Source organism: Colossoma macropomum, unplaced genomic scaffold (assembly GCF_904425465.1).
Source record: "Colossoma macropomum unplaced genomic scaffold, Colossoma_macropomum, whole genome shotgun sequence".
Taxonomy (NCBI): Eukaryota; Metazoa; Chordata; class Actinopteri; order Characiformes; family Serrasalmidae; genus Colossoma; species Colossoma macropomum.
This window is the reverse complement of record NW_023494803.1, coordinates 32,319,021-32,344,524: the sequence shown is the minus strand read 5'-3', so window position 1 is coordinate 32,344,524 and position 25,504 is coordinate 32,319,021. Positions and strand designations below refer to the sequence as shown.

General features: G+C 38.2%; 2 protein-coding genes across 2 annotated transcripts; one reads left to right on the top strand and one right to left on the bottom strand.

Moving 5' to 3' along the window:
* Nucleotides 1–2,679: 2,679 nt before the first annotated feature.
* arel1 (apoptosis resistant E3 ubiquitin protein ligase 1) lies at nucleotides 2,680–21,310 on the bottom strand. The gene is made up of 22 exons (XM_036593873.1): nucleotides 21,162–21,310; nucleotides 19,895–20,214; nucleotides 19,281–19,449; nucleotides 17,926–18,146; nucleotides 17,372–17,443; nucleotides 16,772–16,998; nucleotides 15,886–16,123; nucleotides 15,248–15,417; nucleotides 14,917–15,097; nucleotides 13,217–13,461; nucleotides 13,050–13,127; nucleotides 12,822–12,963; nucleotides 12,089–12,210; nucleotides 11,907–11,982; nucleotides 11,692–11,801; nucleotides 11,286–11,465; nucleotides 8,611–8,736; nucleotides 8,273–8,402; nucleotides 8,127–8,185; nucleotides 7,830–7,919; nucleotides 6,814–6,989; nucleotides 2,680–5,419 (listed from the first exon to the last, which is right to left on the bottom strand). Exons 2-22 carry the CDS (start codon nucleotides 20,040–20,042, stop codon nucleotides 5,317–5,319), a joined length of 3,063 nt encoding a protein of 1,020 aa, XP_036449766.1. The 5' UTR covers nucleotides 20,043–20,214; nucleotides 21,162–21,310; the 3' UTR covers nucleotides 2,680–5,316.
* Nucleotides 21,310–25,332, top strand: fcf1 (FCF1 rRNA-processing protein). The gene is made up of 8 exons (XM_036593880.1): nucleotides 21,310–21,409; nucleotides 22,746–22,810; nucleotides 22,962–23,033; nucleotides 23,130–23,278; nucleotides 23,368–23,440; nucleotides 23,962–24,049; nucleotides 24,154–24,248; nucleotides 24,836–25,332. The coding sequence occupies exons 1-8, from the start codon at nucleotides 21,407–21,409 to the stop codon at nucleotides 24,882–24,884; spliced, it is 594 nt and encodes a 197-aa protein (XP_036449773.1). The 5' UTR covers nucleotides 21,310–21,406; the 3' UTR covers nucleotides 24,885–25,332.
* The last annotated feature ends 172 nt before the right edge of the window (nucleotides 25,333–25,504 follow it).

Below are 25,504 nucleotides of genomic sequence, written 5' to 3'. Positions count from 1 at the left end.
TTAAAGCCCTAAAGCATTATCATAGTGAAGATAGTGACCACCTGCTAAGCAATTCTTTATAGCTAAATTGTTAGTAAATTCCCCAAATATTACTATATTCATGGGGGAAAACAGTTTTAAATATTAAACACAACACAATTGCTGACCTCACATTTAACTGACTGGCTAACATTAGTTATTATAACATGTGACAGCATACAACTGCAAAAATTGGCTAATTAACTAGAATCATACGTTTCACAGCACTAAGCATGGATGTCCAGAGTGAATGGCTTAAGATTTTGGTTTTCTTGACAAATTTTTACCATATTTACATTGTTTTTTTTGCTCTTTGAGGAAATACATGTACATAAAATTCCAAGGCCCCAAGCTACACCCCTTACCTTCTTGAATATTTCAAATCTTGAAACTTGGGTATATTTGGCAACAGCTTTACGTTCATTAAAGTGTCTTCCTTGGTAAGAAGAGCAGGTTTTGCCCAACAAAACACCGAAGGCGGTTTATTCACTTAAAAGGTTTGAGTGACATCACAAGTTATATTAAACATCACGCAAAGTTGGAATAAATAAGAATAATTAAAAATGGCTTAAAAATTGCAGCCCTTTCTAAGACTTGTCTGGTTTGAGTGACATCAGAAAAGGCTAAAATGTGTTTCTCTTAAAACAGAACCGGCTAGTGCTTAATGTATTAAGTAACTGCAAAGTAACAAAGACTGTGCACGTATACAAAAGTAGAATACCTGTAGACAAATTACATGCTAGGCCCACGTAACTAGTAAAAATCATATATAAAGTTAATGGCTCAATTTTAAGTGATAAAAAAACATTCCCAAACTGGAGAGGTGGAAAACATTCCTGAGAATTTTACTGAACTCGTTAAACTATCACCCGGCAGAGGCCGGGTTCCAAACAAATCTAACTTGTACAGTGAGTAATGGCGACTCACTGTTGATTCCAACTCACAAGATGAATGAGTCGAGGATTTACTGTCAATGACTTAAATTGCTGTGTGAATGTGTTGGTGTGGGTCTGGGGTGTGGAGACTTTGCCCTTGACAGGAAAGCCCCATCATTATTAGATAAGTGAGAACCGTGTGAGCAACAAGCCAGTGAAAGCGGGAGAGCCTCTGTCTCTGATGCACAACAACTGCCCTCTTGAGTCCACAGGAAGCATTGCACCTGCCATAACCCAACATACAGGCCCTCAGGTTGTGGAGGCCAAAGTTTCTATAGATTTTTGCTTTTGCATTTCAATCAAATATTTCAATTGCATTCAATTGTTGCACTGGGAAAATCTTTTGTTTTATACACAAAGCCTCTGGTGTCACTCTTTTCTGTATATAGATCCAACTTTCTCTTACTAGATAACAAGTGGAATATCTCACGGTAAAAGATGAATAGCACTGTGGAAAAAGGATGACCCTTGCGGTCTCTTCAGGGAGTAATCTGCTCCAACTGACGAGGAGCAGACATTTCTTTCCAGTGCAAGACAAAGATTTCAACTGGAAAATCTGACAATCTTCTGTACATTGAAACTGTTAGGTATCAGTCACTGTGATGTGGCGTCCTGATGGGCCCCTCTGTGTCTGAGCAGAGTTGGTAACATTTCCATATGAACAAATGTAGCAAATCATTTCCTGCTGTATCATTCAAATGCAAACTACTCTGTCATACTCTCTGGTTCCACCAACAGCAAGGTTAGGTAATAAACAAAACACTAGTCAATATTATAGCATGTTATCTTCATAAATGGAACCATGTTTTCACTTTTATGCAGATGTAGTTTTTCTCATGTCTGTGGACCTTAAAATAAATTTTACTTTGACCATCTAAGATATCACAACTAATCATAGCTAAATGTAGTATGTTTCATTGATAAACTGTACAGATAGTATAGATATATGTAAAGGCTAAAAAAATAAAAACAAACTAATCTACAGCACAATATATACACCATACTGATGTTTGTTCTGATGTACCTTCTAATATACAATACTATGCAAAAGTCAAAGTCTTCTGCCTTTGTCTCTGCCTTTATTACAGCTTTCATTCTTTTCAGGTAACTTGCTTTCAGTTTTTTAAAGAAATCTGCAGTGATATTTTTTCACACCTCCAAAGTTCAGCCTTAGAAGTTGGTTGCACTTTCTGCTTCCCATGATTCAAGTAATCCCAAACACATTCAGTGATGGACTCTAGGATGGCCAGTCTGTTGTTAAGCAGCTTCTTTGTTTGATTTGATTTTTCATTCCTTTTCTCAGTAACAGCTACTTAACAGCTACACATCCTTAAAGATCCATAGCATTCAGTTGTCTTCTAAAAGTGGAAGGATGGACAGAAACACCTGCGGATTTTTTGCTGATTTGAAAAAAGAGTGGAGCTTGATTTTCTCCTATTTCCTATAAAAGCTTTATGTACTGTTTATTTGAACCCCAGTTTCTGAAACTCCTGTTTTTCACTTTTCCCCTTATATAAGAGGGTTCTCTTCCATCTAATCTCTTCAGAAATGTCTCTTGGAAAATGAACAACTTGTACTTACTGATATTTTGAGTGGAAATGAAATAAATGAAGGGAGGTTTGTGACTTTTGCATAGAATTGAATGTTAACTGACTAGCAGAAGAAGAATCAAATTCAAACATGACCAACATATCAAGACATTATTAACTGATTGATATGACTGTGATAAAGTTGCCCCATTTTTTTTTTATTTTGTCACATAAATAAAAGAGGAACTGATGTAGCCAACAGAAGAGTGCTGAAAACCCAGAGACATTCACACTGCAGGTGAGAGCAGCACAGCCTCCCACTTCATGCAGAAAAAACCCACATCAATCAAATCTCAAACCATCAGCTAGTATATTACAGTATATACATCAAATTCAAATCCCAAACTATTTTTCAACTTCAGTTTCAGACAAAAAACCTCTTAGGCAAGTTCTCACCATATTCCCAAACCTTTAAACTCAAACACTTTGTACTTAAAAGGAAGCAAAAATACCAGAACATAGCCAGAACTGCTCTAAGCTGTGATCAATGTTACCCTTGTGTATTTCTTATCCCTCGAGAACGGCTTGTAGCTACGAAATAACATTCCTAGTATGCACGCAATGTGACAGTGACAGTGCTGCAGTGCTTTTTAGCCACCGTGTTTTTAAAATAAGGTGATCATGATAAGCCTTGGCCATCATGCACAGCAAGAACCATATGCTGTGATTTCATTCTCAGTCCAACCACACCCTGCAGGCTCTTCGGCTGGACTAAGTGGAAAATCCGCAGGCTGAACACGCCACTTGTCTGTTCGGGGTCAAAGTGCACCATCCCTAAAGTGAGATCATATGAGGAGCTTCCTGGTGGCATTAAAGGGTGGAGATGACTGCAGGCCAATAGCGTATACTCTGAGTTTAACGTTGTCACTTAATATGTTCTTTCAGGATATAAGGTTAAAATACTCTGTATGACATAATTCTCTATAGATTATTGAGCTGGACTTTAGCGCCAAAGCTAACAGCAACTGTGTTTTTGCCTTGCAGTAAGGTTAAATAGCATGTGCAGTATATGTCAGAACACATTTGACAACAGTGTAGGCTTTGCAAATGAGTGCCCACGTAACATGTAACACAAGGTGTACTGAATAAGTTCCACTCACGTGAGAAGCTGTACCCGAGTTACAAGTGGAACGAAGCTTACTTCCATCATGACTGTTCAGCTCTAAGATCACTCTTTCGAGGCAATTCTTTCGGATGTTACAACAGTACCAGCGCTCACATATAAACACTTCAACAAAGAGGTATAAGCGTAAATCTCTGGCTGGCTTTGATGGGTCCTCTTATAAAATCATTAAAAAAAAAAAAATCTTCTTTGATATAAACACAATGAACTGTGGGAAAAAATCAAATGGTAGAAAAACAAATGCTCAATGCAGTGCTATATTATGAATATTACATTATGAACATTAGAAATTAAACAATCATTTAATTACTGGAAATAACTGCTTGTAACAAATGGACAGATGCAAAACATACAAACTAAAGAAACTTAGAAACAGTCATGTGGCTTACAGCTTCTCATTTCACTTAGCACCTATCAAGAACACAAGCATACCGTGACATTTTGGTCGGTGGAAAACGTAAAATACGTTCAAATAAATAAGATCATAAATAACAAAATAAAGCTCAAAAGCTCAGAACAAATTTGAAACCCTTTGCATCACAGTATAACATCCCTTGTCCTGATGCAGTTTTGTCCTGTACATGTTACAGAAACTTAATATTTCTTTGTTTATAGGACTGGTTAATAAAAATGCATAGATGCTGCCCAGAGACTTGAAAGCAACACTGGAGAAAGGAGGACATGCTCTTTTCCCATCCAGCGCTCCAGATCATTATGGATGTGCATCATCGAGTTTTGCAATGGTGACCACATGGAAAAAACACCTAAGCTCAACCTAAATCAGTTTAGGACAGTCTCACTCCTAGTCCCAATAGGAGGCTGTAAGAAGGCAGGCTACTAAGAGAAGTAACAACTGAGATTGCTCAATGGTTCATCTGTCAGGCTGCTGCTGGACAAATGACAATTCAATAACCACCTCAGTCATGTATTTTCTTACAAAATAACTCAAAACACAAACAGAAAATGCAGAAATGAAATGTGTGACTGAAACGTTTGTTTTGTTCACACACAAACAGTCCCTTCTGCTTAAATATCAAATGAAAAAAGATTCATAAAGAAATGAACACATCTACATCTCCTACATACACAACTTGCAAAAAAAAAAATTAACAGCAATATATACATAGTAACCTTCCCTGATCAGTTAAGGCCAAAGTGCAGTGAGTGTGTAGTAGAACCACACATCTTATAGGCTGCTACACTCCATTTGAATGTTCCCAGCTTTGTTAACTCCGCAAAATGTAATATAAGCCTACATGGGCCCTCGTATTTTAATGAATGTGCTAACTCACACATAAAATGAAGCAAATGTACTACCTAGAATAAAACTCAACATAGCTCTCCTTTTTTTTAACAATACAAAAAAGAAACAGTGTTTACATATTTACAGAGCTCCAGCATCCAGTGGAATTAGCCAAAGGCATCTCAGGATCATGTATAATGTCCTCTTTGAAGGTCCTGCTTAAAAGAGAAAATCTGGATGTCCAGGTGAGCTTAAGCTTAGAGGTCTGTTATTGGAGGCAAAAGGTGCATTGGCTCATATACAGCAGCTCACTCGGTCAAGAGAGGGAACGAAAAAGTGAGAGAGAAAGAGAAAGAAATAGAAAGAGAGACTTCCCCAGTGTATCCAAAAGACAGAGCCAGCATGCGGTCAGAGCATGCCGAAGCCCTCACTGCCCTCACTGATGGCCAGCTTCAGCAGTTTGTGCAGCTCCTCATAGGAGTCATAGGTAGGGAGGCACAACTGGTTAAAACTGAAAATGAACCAGGGAAAAGATGACAATTAACACGAACGGGGTTGAGCACCAACAGATCCAATGCAGAGGTTCTCAATCCTGATCCTGTTCTGCCTATTTTAGTGTTCTGCATATTTTAGTGTTTGCCTTGCTGGAAGATTCAACTTCATTGGTCTGCTGCAGAAACACATCGGATAGGGCCCATTCCACTTCAATGGGCAGTGTCGTGCCTGTCAGACAAGGCTGTGCGGTGTATGATGGGAGCAGAGCATGGAATTTGGGGGTACAGTGAACTGAAAAACAGCTAAATTTCATACAAATGAATCTGGCCAATGCAATTGCTCAATCAGGAGGCAGGTGGTAATTCGGAGATTAGTGTCCACAGCTTACTTTACATGTTCCTATGTGACATGGAAGAACAACGGCAACAGGCCACAAATTAACACAACTCTAGCACTTTGAGTGGGAAGATAATTGGTTGGATGTTGATATAAAACACAAAATAAATCAAAGCATCAACTACACAAATTTTAAATTTGCATGACAATTTTAATTGGATATTGCAGGTTGACGCTCTCATAACAGCCAACTGAAGAGCACGGATGTGTTGCCATATGTAAATGTATTGTAACAATGACCTCAACTCAGGAAAGGCTTATTTTACTCTAAATGTTAAATAATGGGCCTGTATGTACGTCCACACTTTATTGTTTATTGTTCATAACTACACTACTTACACAGAAGTTTCATAGTGGCAATGCTTAATATTAATATCTAAATGGCTATGCTTGCATGCAGAGATTTTTCTAAATCCAAATGCATTCCTATTGGAGATGCTTACATGCCCCCTAAATGTTCAGTTATGTGTATTTTATTTAATCCAAACATAATTTATGCACCTGCTTGGACTAGCATTTAGTGCCAAAAGTTACTATAACAATGAGATGCCAGTGCACAGGCAGAGAATATATGCATAGACTCTGATTGTGAACATGTTCGGATTCAAATGTAATGGTAATTATTCCAACAGATTATTAAAAGGCGCACACCGCATCTTGCAATCAGATATACATTTAATTTGGATTAAGTTTAACTGGATTACTCTTCTGATTTAGGTCTTTATATTTTAATAAAAAAAAGATAAAGGATGTATGTAATGTAGCCACTATTAAGCACAGAATTTAAATGGTTAAATAGCTGATTTGTTAAAGTATATTGGAGGTGGGAAAACACCAAAATATGCAGGACAGGGATACTCCAGGATCAGGATTGGGAACACGTGTTCTACAGAGGTTCAAATAAATTAAAACCCAGCAGTAGGCTGAAACATGAAGATGATGAGGCATTATGTTTCATACAGATAGACCTGTGTGTAAGAATGAGTAGGTGTATTTCAGTGTGTGTGTACTCACCAGGTGTGTGCGGTTGGCAGAGTGCTGTGTGTGGGGGCTGCTATGATCTGGAAGGAGGGGCAGAGTGTGTTGAAGCCCCCTGGGGGGAGCTGAGATGAGCCGGTGGTGAACTGCAGGAGACGTGCCAGCTCTTCCTGAGTGAAGGAGGACACCACAGCCCAGAACCACTTCATTACCTGTAAACACAACCATACAAATGCACTAGTATCAAGTTCAGATCAATACAGACGAAGAGGGTGTGCATTTTAAAAGGCACTCAATCCCTCTGCTGTCTGGCTCAGTGCCTTCGCTGCTCATTATGAAGTTTTCCATAAGTAAATTACAAGAAGGACAAATAAAAGGTCCATATAATGGGAAATGTTTCTTCTTCTTTTTTTTTTTTCTTTATAAGAGTTTGACGTAGTGTAAACATTGTTGAAGTTTCAAAATGTACCATTAACTCCTTAGTCCATACACCAAATTCACTATTTTTGTGATGTCATGAAACACATTTACATATATCTGTCCATCCAGCCTACAGCAGTTTAGTCCCGTCCATTCATGCTGAAGTTACAAGAAGTGTTTAACCCAAGACTAATTTATGAATGAGGCATGATACAGGGGCAGCAATCAGAACAGAGGTCATTTACATATGTCAGCCTTAAATGTTCAGCAACAAAAACAGCCTGATAAATTATAAGGGCTAAAGATAAGTTGGAAAATGGTCATGTAAAAACAATTTATAAGTTTTGACACATAACGCCATAAAGATGTTACAGGTGGACCACAGGGACAAAAAAACAACAATGTTAATGTAGGATGGAGGTCCTTTAAAACAAGTATCATGTATTCATGGACAAAATGGATACAGCAGTAATGCACTCTGTATACAAAAACCTCACATAAATATAGTATTTCTATCAATATGACCTTTTTCATCACTTTCCACTTTAAAGCAACAGCATCTTAACCTTTAACAGGAAAAGAAAAACAAGCACTGAAAAAGGTACAGTACCAACTGATGTTTAGCATCCCACCTTCTCTCTGAAATGCCATGAGCCTCCAACGATAACAGCATGGGCTTTGAAATCCTGCACATTAATATCTCCAGTTCCACACATGAGCAACTGTATACAAAGGAAAAATGATATACAACAAACTGGCTTAAACAATGTCTTCTTAACAAAACCTCAAACTCAAATAAATGTCAGTCATTTTTTTTGTTTCATAATTTCAGGGGAGGTCGAACAGAGTTCTTATCGTATGTACACAACATAGCGCAATAAACAATCATCATTCCACACTGGCAGGAATACAAACATTGGCAGGATTACCTCCAATTCATTTTCATCAAATATGGCCAAAAGGTTCTCTGGAACAAGTTCATTCAAACCTGAGGATTACAAAACCTTGGTTACCTCTGAACATGTTTATTTAGTGAAGCTTTAATGGAGTGAGATTGTGTTTGAGGAGGCCTTACCTTTAAGGAAGTGCTCCACCTCGTCCCTCACCTGACTGGCCAGTCGATACTGAGCCAGCAGGTTCAGGTAATGCATCTTATTCTCATTAGTCACAGCAATTTGGGCACCACCAGATATGAGCTCCACCACCTGTAAAGAAGGATCACATTCTTTCTGACACATTCACAGTATGCACAAACCTACAAAGCTATATATACATAACTCTAAGTCATTTAAAGTCATTCTCCTTCCCATCCTCGCAACCTGTATTGATATGACTGCAGCTGCACTTATTTAAAATAGCAGAAAATTCTAGGTGCCAGCAAAGGGCAAAGTAATTTGGATGAGGGTGTATCACCTTTTCCAGCTGTCCTGACTTGCTGTACTTCTCTTCAGCAAAAACAAGGTCCATTTCACTCACGTCATTGTTTAGGATGAAGCAGACCTTTGTTTTGTAGAACTCTGGATCATCCGTCTCAAAGTACTGCCATGGGAAGAGTGAATTAAAACCAGTCAGATGCATGAAATAAAATAAACATGCTTTGCTTCTGTCAGAAACAATGCACATTGTTTTATTCAGCGCTAAATGCCGTTAGGTATTTAATATGAGCAACATAAACACCACAACACTGTGCTTGTGCTCAAATGAAAGAAAAGGAGGAGTGAATTAGAAGAATGGCCTTGTGAAAAAATGTAGGAGGCTCTTGAGAAATTTAACAAGCAGAAAGGTGCTGACATTACTGTTTGAGCAGCATACAGGCTCTAAGGACAAATAACAGATGTATGACTTTAGAAGAAAACTACATATTTAATATGTAGGCACACAAGGTAAAACGCAACAGGCATTTATATTTATATATATTATATATATATATATATATATATATATATATATATATATATATATATATATATATATATATATATACACACACACACACACACACACACACACACATACATACATACATATATATGACTATTTTTTTCAATTGAATGTATACAAATAAAACGTGCATAGTCATATCTGCAGAGACACTTCCCTGGTATATTGTCTAAATTTCTTCAAGACCTGAAGCTGGGCATATTCACACAATTTTAGTAAATACTTATGTTCCTGTTTCTATACATTTGCAATTTTTTTCCTTTACTTGCAAAGTAAAGCAAAAATTTCCTACAGATATGACTAGAAATACATGATATTAGAATCGCATTTATATCAGCACAATTGTTTGATAAAAAATGTTTAGATTTGACTAATATTTAAAATCGATATTTAATAATAAATGTATTGTACTCCAGAAGAGCACAATGTTTAGGTGATGCTGGGCTCTGTGCTAAAATCTCCTCAGTTTATTCATTTTTGTGTATTTGAAACACTCTGCAAATCAATGTTAGATTTCTCTGACATGCAAATCCAAGTGGGTCTAGTGTAGGGCTGCAACAAATAATCTATCGATTACTGAAACGAAAAATCGATTATTCGGATTATGAATCACTACATTACCAAATAACTTATACGTAGCTATTAGCTTATAAATTTAGCTGGAGGTTGTTTTATGCATTTGTTAACAAACAATGAAGACAATAAAGATGAATAACATTCAAGAATTCACTGTTTTAATGAACTTTTTTAATGAACTTTCCTGCTAATACAAAAGATAAAAAGATAAAACTCCAACGTATTTTTCCTGTCAAAATTTATAACCAAGGATGTGCAAAGTAGCAGCAACAAAATATAACAAAACTACACCCGTTTTCTTTTAATCAAGTAAATGAAAAAAAAAAAAAAATCAATCTAAATTTAAATGTAAAAATTAAACAGTGCAGTCTGTGCTCTGTGCTCTGCTGTCTACACTCTGCTGAAACTAAACTCTACAATCACAGGTCTTTATTGAAACGGAGGAAAGTCAGCATCTCTCCGTGCTCCTGTAGGAGTCTCGCCCTCCTCTGAGAGCAGATATTCCCCGCTGCAGAGGAGGCGCGCTCTGATGGAGCGGATGGAAAAGTGGAGAATGTTTGTGGCAAATTTCTCTATGAGCAGTTAAATTAGAACGATTTTGTGTAAACGCTTAATTTCAACAGTAACCCTTCGTCCAGCTGCCCTGTGTGTTCACGGAGAACTATCTCCTTAAACTGTTAGCGAGTGGAGCTAAACGTTCACAGAGAACAGAGACCTGCTTGGAAACGAGACGACGCAGTGTTTAAAAGTGTAAACGTTATCTGGAAAGTAAACAGGGTCGCTGTGAATAACAGTTACTTGCTCCTCTGTTCCAACTCCATTAAGAATTCCAGAGAACAGCATTTCAAAATACAAATGTTACAGCTCAGCTCACATGAAGTAGGACGGCTTTTAACATTAGCATTAGCTAACTAGCTCGCTAGCACAAACCACACACTTCCGCACTTCACACGCTGCACTAACGAGTGCACTTCTAATGGTATATGTACTATTTTTACACACTATTTAGTGTGCTAGTATACAGTTTGGGACGTGGCGTATCCTACCGAGATTAATGTTCTTCATCCAGTGAACCGATGTGTTTCCTCTTCAGATGCTCCAACACGGAGGATGTGCTCCCGTGCCAGCTAAGGTCGGCAATACAAATAGCACAACTGACAACCTTTGTTTCTGAGTTTAGCTCCCACACTTTTGACGATTTTGTTATCGAGGCTGCCATCGCGCTGTTGTTAACTATCCAGTAAGCGGTAAAGTCAAAACGTTCCTAGTGAGCGCGAGAAAGACTTGTAATGATGTCACCAACTACTCAACTACTAAATTAGTTGGGTCTAATTGGGTCGTCGATTTTAGCTGACTAAGTCGAATAATCGTTGCACCCCTAGTCTAGTGCCAAACTACATTTTTTTAATGTTTACGTGTCATACCTCCATTGGTAGAAACGTACATGAAAATATAAGAGCATCCCCATCTTTAACCACAGTGTATGTATTCAAAAGCACATGTATATCTATAATTCATGAGCATGCTGCATAATAGATTTGTTTCAAATGGACACAACAGCTGTGCATCACCTTGTAATTCATGCGCAGGCCAATGATCTGGGCCAGGAAGGAGCGAGTGAACCTGGCTCGCACCAGCTGCTTGTAGGCCCCTCCCAAAGCTGACTCATACAAGCACTTCCCCACCACGCGCCCTGCAAACTCATACATCTTCAGCCTCAGGTGGGCAGGTCGCTCTGCATTAGGGTGGACCTGTCAGACACACACACAGTTAATGCCCACTCCTCAGCCATAACTCACATCACACATTACACATCAGCCCATAGACTGTGACTTACACATCTGACACATTACATCATTTTAGAGTAGGATTAAATATCAGATTATATTAAAAAAAAAAAAATCTACTGTACTCTCTGGGTTGGTCTCTGAAAGTTGGACAGGAAAAAAGTGAAAGCTCTAGGAGCCTAATGCATACCAGACCCTGGTTGTTGTCACTGAAGCGCGTGAAGAGCTGGTTATTGGTGTCAAACAGAGCCTTACACACAAGCTCAAACCACTCCCGCCTCGGACCGCCCCAGTCCAGAGCTATGACACATACACAATGCAATCCATGTTTGTATTGAACCTGGTCCTCACAGACACACACACACAATGTACCATTTAAACAGGAAACAGCATTCATTGATGTACCTTCTTCATCCTGAAACACGACCTCAAAGTTCTTACTCCAATCTGATACAGAAAAGTTCCTGGTGGCCTTAAGAGACTGCAGATTTGCTTGTCAGTTCTGGTCTACTCCATGTGATCATTAATATTCACATTTAAAGGAGCACTCTAAAAGCTGAAAATCTCCATCAGGACAGACTACCCACTGTGTCAAGGATCGAGTGGCGGCTGATCTTCAGGCAGGTCTTTGTACGTAGCCTTTTGGAATGAATGTGCCTGAGCTCCCGCTGGAAAAAGCTCACCTTGTCCTGAAAAGTCTCTGAGCCTCCTAACATCCAAAGATAAAAATGAAAACAATCAATATATTCACCAACACATATATGTGAATTTAGCTACATGTATACTACCGTTCAAAAGTTTGGAATCACTAGTCATACATAATAAATACATAATTAGTGTTATGTTATTCAATAATAACTTGCGTAGTGTAGATTTAAATATTATGAGGTACACAACAGAAGACACTTTAAGACATTTAATATTTTAAGTCAATATATAGTAATTATCTACTCATTGTCGTCATTTCTCCATTAGTTATCTGCTGTTTCTGATAAGTTAGCACTTTTCAAGTATAAGCATTCTAATATATATTATATACATATTAATTATAACTTCATCCTCAATGCAATACGGCTTTCTCAGTCATTATGGAATCATATACAGGTGTGTCCGTCACTCTAGGCACATCTAACATTTCTTAATTTTTTAGAGCATTCTACTAATTAATTGAAGCCTACATACCTGTAGAGTAGTAGCATCTTAATCATTTTCTGTAGGTACTTACAACACAATAGGTTTTATATTCCTCAAAAAAGATTCCAACCTTGGATTTAGATTCCAAATTTTTCAATGTTCATGTATATTAGCAGTCAGACTCACCAATGTTCTTGTGAAGGAAGCGAATAAACGTGGCTGCCATGATGTTTCTGTCCTTGCAGCTCAGCTCCACAGGAGGCTGAATGCCATCATCCACCACCAGAGTTAGGTACTTATGGATTGGGTCCGGCCCATGGTATGTGAACTAACAGAGAAAAAAAAACAAGGAATTGAGAAAAATGACCCATTTTCAGCGTCATAAATCTCGAGCTTGAATAAATCAGAGCTAACCTTCGTTCCTGGGCACACACGAAAAGTGAAAAGGCGCCATGGAATAATCTTCAGATAAAACTCCTTGACTGAGAGTTGCTGAAATAGAATACAACTCAGATAAACATAACAATACAAAGAAGAAAAAAAGGCTTATGGTATTGCAAACCTCAATACAAGACACTAACCTTTGGCGATATGTAGCAGTAGACCTTTTTTGGTTTCTTGACCTTCTCTGGTTGGCCCTCTACCGGAGAGTCATGCTCATCCTCATCATCGCCCATGGAGGGTCGTCTCTGTGGTGCCAGCAAAGAGGATGCTGGGAACTGCCAGGGGGAGCTGCTGTAGTTGCCAGTGCCATAGAGGTAGGCCTCGAAGTAGATACTAATGCCTGGAGTGGACACATTCTTCTCCACACAGCTCTTCTCATTCTCTGTGACAATTATTGTGAAATATTGTTTTATGATAGACTAAAAACTGACCTCAGAACTAAGATATATTTATTAAAATTCATGAATGGTGGATGGGCACATGCAGGGCTTTGTAAGAAAACTACCTAAATAAAACTTTTTTTTTTTGGATTTACTACTATTTTATCATTATCAACATCAGATATAAATGCTCAGAAGACACAGTGCAGGTTTACTGGTTGTTATGTGTAGTAAATAACATGCATATATTTGCACTGTAGACATTGTGCCCGCTAGTTCCTACCACTTGGCTTATCACAACTACTACATAATTGTCTGATCACCATTAATCACAGTTATTGGTTCTCACAATCATATGTTTAACTTCAAAGAAACAGAATGTGAACTGGGTACATTTTTATCCATTCATCCACTAGGAGGCAAAGGCATGCAATGAAAAGAAAGCAGAAAATTTACCGAGACACATCATGGTACAACAAAGGTTACAACTTCTGATTTGGTGCTATAACATGTTTAGAAGGCAGCAGTAAGTAATGTTTACTTGAGCCCAAGCTTTTTTTGTCATCAGCTGGGAGCTAAGTATCGATAGCTAATCAGCCAATCTGGCCGCTTTAGGTTTATACTTTTACCTGCCTTTACCTGCTGCATAGACTCAAACTATTTAATCATAGCCATTGCTTAACCGGTGTTTTTCCCTTTTCCGTATTTGAATATTTTATACTAATGTTAAAACCTTATTCACCGTTCATATTGCTCTTTTGTTATTGTTTGCTATCCGGTGTCGACCAAAGGAGGTTGGGTTCCCCTTTTGAGTCTTCATTCCTCTCAAGCTTTCTTCCTCTTACTCTTAAGGAGTTTTTCCTTGCCACTATTGCCATTGGCTTGCCCATGGGGGCTTGGACCTGGATGTTTCTGTAAAGCTGCTTTGTCACAATGCCTGTTGTAAAAAGCGCTATATAAACCTTGACTTGACTTGACTTTCTATCAACACCACTGTAAATCTAAGCTGATACATTTTTCTACAGTGTACCATTTTACATCAAACCACTCTGACTTAACTTTTCTTAATTAATGACTTAATTTACATCTCAACAATTGAATAATGCAGAATTAAAAAAAAAAAGAATCAGTTGATTTTCCCTTTAAGCACTTAACCATACTGACTAATGTACGCATACCTGCAAACTATGCAAGCAGGCAATCATACACGCTCACACTTGCAAACATACGCACGAAGCAGATAACTGCAAGTTCAAATGTAATAGGGATGCTAGTATACAGATATTAAAATAAACTTGTCACTCCTCCCACCCTTGTGTGATACAAATACGCTTCTCTCTCCGGCATCATCAACAGCAGAGTAATTGACAAACCTGCTTAATCCACAGCTATTAAATCACATCAAATTTTAATTCCAGCCCAGAAGGGTCCTGGAAAAAAACACAAAAAGCACTCACCACTTAGCACAATGATGTCAAACTCTCCATTGCTGAGAGGCTGGTCCCTATAAGTGATTCTTGCCCGAAAGCAGCCCTTCTTCTTAAGAGTGAGCCTCAGCAGAACCTGACACTGCTGCTTATTACAAGAGACAGCTGTATTATAATAGTCTTCAGAACTGTCCTCTTCCACAGTGCCCAACTAAAAGAGAACAGAAAGAAAAGACGAAAAGGAAGTACAGTCATCATTGCTATTGTCTCATGTAACCTTGTGAGCCCCTTATGTAATACGAAGTATTGACAGTATTGATATTATGTAATTTTTAATCTTAAAGTTGTTAAGAGCTCTTACTTGGTGAATATGTACACTGTAGTTGACCTCATCCACGAGGGAGACGGAGTTACTAGTAGGGTTGCCATACTCATCCCGAGGATCAATCTGCAGTGTGTGCTGTTGACCATATGTCAGCACCAGAGTGGAAAAGTGGTAAGCAATCTTTGTTTTGGATGGCACCACTGTCCCTGTAATGAACACACACAAGTCGTTTAATTTAGACAAAACATTCAGTAATCAATATTCAGTAATCTCAACAGAAAGAAACAAACTTGATTCCAAAATTAGAGTCAGGTTCTTTTCTAAGGACTCTCCATCATGTACCAGGCACAAATCAGCATGAAACGGGTATCATGTACACATAAACCAAACAGCTCAATCAAAACTGGGTAAACATGACAGACAACAAAAATGTTTGCAAACAGTATTGATCTCTTCCAAATAAAACTTAAGTCAAAACCAGCTTTTAGCACTGTACTACAGAACGTCTGTAAACACAACTGACTGACAAGACGGATCTTTTTATAAACCTTGCAAAAAGAAACACAAACACCTGACTAAAGGAGGAAAAACAGATGCTGCTAGTTCTACATGCCTGCATGTAGTTCTAAATACCAGTACTTTCTGAATCTTAAACAAGATACAGTTCATCTTACCTGGCTGGAATATTTTATAATAGGGGCTGTAGGCCACATTGAGGCCGCCAAGTTTAACAGCCACTTCGTATCGGCCAGCCTTGCGCACAGTGAAGGTCACTTTCACTACGTTGGACTCTGGTTCCTGAAGGACCTCCTGGGTTACAGGAATGTCCAGAGCCAATTCTATGTGAGTTATGTTTACTCTCAAGCCCACGGGCCTGTGGGCCGGGAATGGCTGGCCATTCTTATAGAAGAGCTAGGAAGAAAGACAGAGATCAATAAGTTAATATGCATTATAAAATGGTTAGTTTTGAATCTAAAATCTGATTCTCTAGTAATGTGCCACATTATTATAAAGCAGTTCAAGGAAAAATCTTCGACTGTTACGTTGCCTAAAGAATATAGGCAATCATTAGTGAACCACATTAGGGTTGCCTGAAGGAAGAATTATTTATTGCAATATTATTAACTGAAATACTGATTAATTGATACTTTTATTGACTGACTGATCATTGGAGCATTTTATCTACATTACATTTCTTTCCTGTTTAATAAATGTAATAAGCCACATAAAGCTCTGTGCTACAGTGATTTTACCACAGTTAAGGGGGTTGTAGGTAGACTTTTTCCTACTCATTCCTACTAATTTCATTTCTCAAGTCATTCCTACTAGCAGCCTTTAACTGTGGTAAAATGACTGTAAAACGTTTTTTGGGGGTAATGTTTCATTATAAAATACTAGTTATTAACATACATAAACACGTACACTACATAATAGAAAACCATACCTGGAGCGTTTTTAGCAACAAAGTGAAGAAGCAGCATTTACAAATGCAAATCAACTTACAACAAATCACCACCTCTGACAACACACTATTGTGCAATAAAGGAATATTGAGCATACCTGCACTCGAAAGCTCATAGTCTGGCCCACTTCCTGCGGCTCCTTCCAGTCCCAGGAGACTTTGCAGGAGCGTGGGTCCAGGTAGTTCCCTCGCACATAGTCGTAAATACTGCGATCACCGCGGCGTCCAGGATCCTCATTCTGTAGAAAGCTGACCACCCGTGCAGCGAGCTCACATAGGAACTTGATGGTAAAGACGAATGCAATGATGGAAACAGTTATTCCACCTATAAGGGACAGAAACGTAAGGGCAGACGTTGAGCACCACATTGTCATTTTAGCTGAATGCAAATGCCAACAAGAATAAGTATGTGCTTAGACAGCCAGGAAACAAGCCCTTCAGGTTCTTCATGGTAAATCACAAATGCTGCCCAAGACTGAGTATGTTGGTTTTAACTAACTACAAACCTTTAAAAACTCAAAACATAAAAAACAGGTTTACTTACAGACTTTTTGTTGTCAATATCACAATGCAAAATTAAGCATTCTTGAAAACTAATGGAGATTTTTAAGGCATTTAACAGTTGTCAGGCAGCTAGATACAGCCGTATACATTTATCAAATCTTAAAACTAAAGAAAAAAGGAATAAAATAACTCACCAATCACGTAAAACATGAGGTCCCTTATCAGAAAGCACAGTGCAACAGTACAGCCAAATATCACTGCTCCAGCTGAAGAACAAAATATGTAGACATTAAAATTCAGCACCTTATGCGAAACAGTGCTACTCTGAACAGGAACAGAACAAACTGCAACAGAATTCAGGCTCTTGACACTGGCCTCATTTACACCTACAATCATTAACTATCCTGGTTATCTTACATTGATATTCTTTGCTCTCTAACAGACCAGACAGCAAACCTTACTTCTGTGTTCAGCTGAGAAACTATACATTACAATGTCTACAAATTTACATAAAACCCAGCTACTCCCATTAGCTACAGAAGAGAATGGGTGTGAGCAGTCAAGAGTGACAGTGCACACATTCTTGATATTATCAGTGGTGTGGTAATCTTACTCATCTACTTTCTAACACTGTACTGCACATAAGCTCGAAAGAAGACAATTATATTCAACAACAGTTTTGTCCACAAACAACACCCCACTCTGATCTCACCCAAGGCGATACCCACAAGTTACAGACGGTACTCACCAATGGACCACTTTTCATTGAGGCGCCTCTCAGCAAGGCTGTGCACCAACTGAATCTCGTAGTCCTGGTCTCTGCTGCCCCTGGAAGCTTGTAGAACCTTCACTCCTGTAGACAGTTTGATGTAATCCTCGTAGTAATAGCCCCAGGCTGCCAAAGAAAGCTGAAGCTGGCTGTCAAACTGAGCTAAATCATCCAGATTAGTGCATCCCAGGGCCTTCAGACTGCCAAAAGACAAAAGACAAGGCAATGCTTAGCCTATATAACAACTCCATTCACATTCGGAAGTAAATGTTCTTATTCAACAAATACAATACAAACATAATGATATAATAAGGAAGTACACGCAATAAAAAAGGCTTGATGCAAGATTATATTTTACCTGAATGCTACTATTAGGTTATGCTATGAAAAACAAAAGGTGCCTAGAGATTAAAGTACCAAATCTTAGGTACCAGCACGTACCACAAATACTGATAACATTTTATCAATCTGAATACTTTTATCAAGTGAAAAGTGCCACTGTTGACCAAGTATAAATATCAACGCTTTCACTGATGACACATTTACACATTATGTAACATAATTTCAGCTGAGACACACCGCATCATAGCTGACATATTTAAAACACAACAATGCAATGCACAGGACAAACAGGAAAGACCTGTATGAGAAAAGTGTAAGAAAAGCAGTGCAGTGCCAAGTACTCAGTCCAAGAACTCGATGAGGAAGACATACTTAGACAAGTTAAAATAATAAAAGTCTATTGTGGAATAAACTGCATTTACAAAATGAGAAAAACAACAAGAGTCAGTTTGGGCTTATTAAAACAGAAATTAACTGAAATTTATGTCTGGAATTGACTCAAAGTCTTTATTCTGCATTGAATTAAATCAAACTATTAAACAAAATCTTCTTAACTAACTACGATGATACATAAACTGTGCTGTTAATGTCCACCTTATTTCTAAAAATGTCAAGAATATCAGCCTATTCATGAAGTGTGTATTCTGGCAAAAAGAACATGCTTCAGTACATATTGCAGCATTGCAGAGGTTCAATACGTATTGCTTCTGAGTGTAACAACCCTTAAAGAAGACTGCTGCAATGACCCCCTCTTCACTGCAGCTGCCAGAGCTCAATGGCATTCAGTTCAAGCACATAAAGCCCCTACTGCCCCCAGGTGGACTGAAGGGCAAACAACAGTAATATCCTGCCTATTCTTGGCAATAGTGTGAACAAAATCATTCAATCCTCAAAGCTTCTAACCACCTTCATTGAATGGATAAGCCTGGCTAAAATTATCTCAATCAAGTTCTGTTTCATTCATGATAGAAACGGTGTATTTATGCGCTTACGTGTGGTAGTAGTGCTCCAGGCTCTGGGAGCACAGCCACTCCTGAAAAGCAAAGTCTCGGAGGAGATGGATGTGAGCTTCAGTAATGTCCCTCCAGCGCCGGTGCTCCTTTACCACCTCCTTCAAACGAGCCAACACACTAAGACTCAGCTCTTCCAGAGACTGGACATCTGCACACAGATAGAATAAGCTGTACACATGGCTGAAGATACGGCAACATTGGCAATTCTGTTCAAGCAATGATAAATATACTGTGCTAGACAAGCCTATGCCTAGCCACTGAACTTAAGTACTGTTTTTTAGTATAGCCTTTTGCCCATTCACTTGTTATGTGAAATACTTGCACTGCCACAGTACTCAACCTGAAAAACAGCAGTGATTTGGGACACCTGGCAAATGAATATAGAATAGGACTGTAATCACTTCCATTTCTGGTTTCTGGGAAATGTCCAAACATCATGGATTACTCTAATCTGAACAATGACCTCCTAGTCCAGTTTCTTTTCATAAAGGCAGCCAATAAGTCTTAACCATAAACAAAATTACTATGAAATAAAATACAAATTAAACATTCCTGCAGAAAAAAAACAACACTTATTTCTGTATTCTACTGACCTTCAAATAAATCCTTGTACTCAGACAGGCTATGCCCCTGCAGCCATTCTTCAATCTGACTTTCCTTGCTTTTCTTCCAGCGCACTTCCCAGAAGAAAATCCACGAGACTGAACAAAAGATGAAGGTCAGCAAGAAGCGGCGGTCCATCAGACCATCTTCAGTCTTAACTCAGACTTCCGTCTTCTGTAACATTGGACTTCATTTGGACAGGGCTTTTCTCTTTTTCGCTCTCCAGATATCTCCGGTTTTGCTGTTTGCAGAAGTAAGCCTATCCACCTTTAAGTGTTCTTCCCATGTCATCTCAAGCAATTCAGCACCTCTGTAGACGAGACATAACACAAAATTCAAGATTATGTTGTTGTACACTAGTTATAAACAATTCCATTACATGACATTTCAAAACAGAAATGCAAAGCTGCAGTTTGCAGAGGTACAAAGAAGTCTCTGACGAAGTAATTTAATATTTAAAAAGTGACACACAGGGGTGGTAGAAGCATGTAACTCAGATGCATTCAATATGCATGAACCAACCTGATGAAAAGTATCATTACTTATAATGACCTAGCATCACACCAGTGCATAATTTATGGCACATTTTTGACATTTATTGGAATTGCTTTTTGCATTACACAGCATCTGCCATTGGTTTGAGCAAACTAAGCATATCCATATGTCTTTCTACATCTACCAAACTGAGCTGGAAGAGTAATGGTTACAAACGTCCTAACAAAAGTCCTACACCTTATGGAATACAAGAGATAGTTATCACAGTCTGGTAAGACATAACTCGATATATTAATTGGTTTAGGTTGCTTGAAATAAACTGCTATCCACAAAGGCACAATAGTGTCTGGATTTCATTCCTAAAAACCACTCAGTGTAAAAAGTGTGGAATTTCTTTCGAGAACTCTAGCTTGCTGATTCCCAATTGTGAAACAAAAACACTACAGTAAGCAAGCTTGGAAACCACGCTGGTATGAAAAAGGGAACCAGAAGCAGCGCCTGGCTAACATAGCTGTCCAGACAAAAAAATCAACATCCGAGCACAATAAACCGATCGTCTACGACCAACAAACCGTTCTGAAACGTCCGCGGCACTGATGGTGAGAGCAGCTGCTCGACCGTTTAACACGGTTAACCTGCTAGCTAACTGTCTTTAGGTCCTTTCAGGCGCCAGTGGAATAACGTTAGCAGAGAGCTAGCTAGCATCAGCACAGCCTCAAACGGACGTCGGAACCTTAAAGGCCGAAATAAATTCAATTTTACCAGGCGTGTGCGTGTTTTTGACGTCTAAAGTGCTGAACTAGTCCGCAGGCTCTGACCCGGTCTGTCTGCTTTAAGCCCGACACACACACAAACACACACACACCGACACACACACACTGGACGAACTGCTGCGGCTGCTGTAGGCCGTCGTCGTCGTCGAACGTGGATGACGTCAAACGTTCCATCACTTCCATGGACACACGAGGGTTGTATTAGACGGCGCTTTATCCGGACACACACTAGCAATGGTAAGCATTAATCCAAGAAAAATAAAATGTAAATATGTATGTACCGAAGTGGACTATCTGTTGGCATTTCTCAGTTGACATATAGCAACTTGAATGTTTAATTCCGGGTGCTGGCTTCAGGCAGAAAACACACTAAGCTCGCTCAGCTAGCTTTGTTTGCTAACTAACGCTAACTAGTTCGCGCACATATGTTTCGCTTACTCTGCGTACCTACGGAGAACTTACCTATCAGACACAAGCTACAGTTAGTGCTGTTGTGTTGTACCTGTAGGTCATTCTTTAAGTGCATTACTGTGACTATGTTTTTAGAAACAACGAAGCTGAAGTCAGTTTCTTATTCGCCAGCTTCTTGTTGGAATTCTCCCGTTCTACCTTAAATGGTGCACCAGTTACATTCTGGCCTCATGCGAAAGAATGGAACTGCTGTAGTCTTTAAGGTAGAACGGGAAAATTCGAAGAGGAAGCCAGTTTCATCCTCGTTTAGAAATACGCCACTCAGGAGTTGAAACACAAAAGTGCAAAGGAAGAACATTTCTGTATTCTGTTTTGAGTGGTCAGCGATACCGTGTAGCATGGGATATTGTCTTATTATTCAGGAATACTTGGCAAGGAATGAAATAATCGATTGCCACATATGTAACCTAGGTGTAAAAACTGAAGTTGTCCCTTTTCTCTCTCACTGGATTAGTACAAGAACCATATCCATGTCCTCTAGAAAAAGGAACTCTAAATCTCTCTCTTGTGAGACCACGGCCAAATGGACAGGGCATTCACTTTTAAGTTTTGTTTTACACAAAAAAATATTGCAGATAACTATTAAGACTTTTGAAACCTAAGACAAGTCTCTTGTTTAGTATAAGTACTGTCAGCACACCATCCATTTAGGTTCACAGGCTTCATCTTTTACTGTTCAGACATAGATTACCAAAAAAAATGATTTACTTAATATGCGTCTGGGGAACTGGCCTATAATGTTCAGTGTCAAAGTGAAAAGGCTTAACATTTTCCCCAATAGCTCCCAAAGAAAATTTTTGTCAGATTTACTGATATTTTAACATTATCAACACAAAAACCTGTGGGTTCACTAGTGGTTTTAGATAGCAAAAAGAATTGCTATATTTGTGTTGTAGACGTTACAGTCTCTGGTTCCTTTCACCACCACACGTCTTGCAAGTCAGCAAGTTTGTCTACAGTGTAGAGGTTTCATGTCAGGCCATTCTGAATGGCTTAGTTTACATGTCAGTAATTGAATTATGCAGAAATTTGAAAAAAATGGTGGAAGTCCCCCTTAACAAAAAGGGAGTCAAGTGCTATGTGTTTATTTCTGTTCTATTAGGGGAAGCAGAAGAAGCAGAAATATGCAGCAATGAAAAGAATGATAAGCTTAAAGGATCAAAGACTGTAAGTATTTCCTTATCTAAGAGTGCATTCATCACACCATAGGCAATAACTAAGTGAGTTCTGTCTGTTTAACTGAATCGGACAGCCAGTTTAACAGGATACAGAGTGGTACAGTGATGCTGTGCTGACTCTAATTCAATTTATTTTCAAGAAAGGAGAAGGATCGAGCAAAAACACAGAAAAAGAAGAAAGAAGACCCCTCAGCCATCAAAGAACATGAAGTGTAAGAATGTGTTTGTAGACTGCTGCAGTTTATTTGGGAAATCAAGTAATTATTTCATCATGCTCATCAACAGTGCAATATCTTTATAATCTCTAGGCCAAAGTATCCGTCCTGTATGTTCTTCCAGTACAACACTCAACTTGGACCTCCTTATCACATCCTTGTGGACACAAACTTCATCAACTTCTCCATAAAGGCAAAACTTGATGTAGTCCAATCGATGATGGACTGCCTTTATGCTAAATGTGAGTCTTAATCTGAGTTTGTCTTCCTAACAGATGGTTTTATTCATAAATCACTAATATTCCTTAAATTTTGTGTTTGTTTTATTCAGGCATTCCCTGCATTACAGACTGTGTCATGGCTGAGCTTGAGAAATTAGGGATGAAATACAGAGTTGCCTTGAGGTAACAATCTGCGTTCAGTTGTCCATGTATACTTTTGTCTTTTAAGCAACAATGCGATATTAATTTACACCCTGGAGTTACTCCAGTGAGTATTTGTAGTATAGATATCTAAATAATTTTTTTACCCTAAGATGAAAGAAATGATCAAATTGTGAAAATCTGTTATGTGAATCTATTGCATAAAAAATCCATTATGCAAAAGTAATGAAAACATAAATGTATGTTTATTAGTTTTGCATGATGTAGAACATACATTATCAATATATTATGAATAAAATATGGTGGTTATAACACAACCTCATATTTTTAGATATAGTGTAATAGTTGATGTGAAAAATAAATAAATCAAATTTTATCAGCTGTGGCCCAAAACCTTCTGTCTTATTCACGCTTCAGTGTGTAGACCCACACTTTAAGGGAGATGGGGTGCAGGCTGCAGAGACAGGAATCTGAAGTGCTGTGGTACATGAAATGTTCTTTGCTTTATAGGAATTTCATGACCTTTTGAATTGTCTTTGTAGAATAGCCAAGGATCCTCGCTTTGAACGCTTGCCATGCTCACATAAGGGAACATATGCTGATGACTGCTTAGTCCAAAGGGTAACTCAGGTAATACAGCATTGCCATCTGCCTGTTCACCTGATTCAGTTACAAAGGCATTACGTAAATTGAAGAGTGCCATTTAATATCTTTACTTCTCGTCCTTGCATTAGCACAAGTGTTACATTGTGGCCACAGTGGATAGAGACCTGAAGAGGAGGATTCGAAAGATCCCAGGTGTCCCAATCATGTACATCTCTAATCACAGGTAAACAGTCCTCAGTATACATCCAATATATACGTAAGAGACAAAATTCTATGGTGAAGTAAAAAGGTTTATGATATTACCCAGTGTTCAGTGCTTTATTTACATCTGATGACTTAATTTCTTTTCTCTTGAAGTACCAAATCATTAAAATGCTAATATTGAAGTAACCATATTGTTAGAGCATTTATAAATTAGAGCATTGTACGTTGGCCAGTAGAGGGCGCCTAACACACTATTGATTTGTGCGCTGTATTGTACTATTTATGTACTGCTGATTTACATGTAAAATAAAGCATTATTTTTGCAAACACCATGGTTACAGTCCAAGTGAAAAGATATTTTTAAAATAAAATAATGATAAAATGTGCAGCAGGTAAATTGTCTTTTCCATGCTCTGTTAGTAAACCTCCTGGACTGCTATTTGCAGTTTGTCAGTTCATGTACCTTGTACATTGCACCTTGATGATAAATATTATAGCTGTTTTTTTGTTGGAAGTGTTGCTGTGAATGATAAATAGTGCTTGTAAAGTCTGTTGAACTATATTAAATATCCACTGCTAATATTTGTAACTTTCTTTGTTCACCAGGTATAACATTGAAAGAATGCCAGATGATTATGGAGCACCGAGGTTATAACATATTGAAGATTGAGTTGCCTTGTTTTTTTTTTTTGTATTTGAATTCTTTAATAAATTAGAACATTGTATATCAAACCACAAGCGTGTCAAAGATTTTGCACATTTGGCTATTTTCCTGCCTCTTTCTTATTTTTTCATCATTTATTTTTATTTTGTTCTCTTTTTTTGCTCCAGACTGAGCCATGTATGTATTTGTTTTGAAGAAAATAAATCTGTAGTGAATTGAGTGAAATTTATACTACAGACTACATTTGATTGTAAACTATGGTCTCAAATTATGAAAAATGGTGACAGTTATGGCCCACTTTGACCATCTGGAGGACGGTGTAATATTATTTTGTACAATAATTGTACAAATGCCTTTTAAAGATAATTGATGTTTTAAAATTCTGCCATTAAATAATAAATTAACCCATACTCAAGTGATTGTATTGTTACCTAGTGAACACTAAGTAAGAGTTCTGAGTTCCCTGTAGAAGTGAGTGGACATTCTTAGTGCTATCTGCATCTGTCAGCATAAGAACTTAGGTTTGTTAGACTCTCTTGTCTTTTTGATGTCCTCAATGTAAAATAAAATGGTAAAACTTAAAATTCAGAGGCGTGAACAGTTGCAAAGCA

Excerpts from the sequence above, each read along its gene's own strand:
- fcf1 (XM_036593880.1), top strand. Across the intron at positions 23,279-23,367 it reads GGACTGCCTTTATGCTAAAT|GCATTCCCTGCATTACAGAC; the intron begins GTGAGTCTTAAT and ends TGTTTTATTCAG. Across the intron at positions 24,050-24,153 it reads TAGTCCAAAGGGTAACTCAG|CACAAGTGTTACATTGTGGC; the intron begins GTAATACAGCAT and ends TCCTTGCATTAG.
- arel1 (XM_036593873.1), bottom strand. The coding sequence starts at position 20,042 with ATGGACCGCCGCTTCTTGCTGACCTTCATCTTTTGTTCAGTCTCGTGG. Across the intron at positions 12,964-13,049 it reads GTGTGTGCCCAGGAACGAAG|TTCACATACCATGGGCCGGA; the intron begins GTTAGCTCTGAT and ends TTTCTCTGTTAG. Across the intron at positions 12,211-12,821 it reads CTTCCTTCACAAGAACATTG|GAGGCTCAGAGACTTTTCAG; the intron begins GTGAGTCTGACT and ends TTTGGATGTTAG.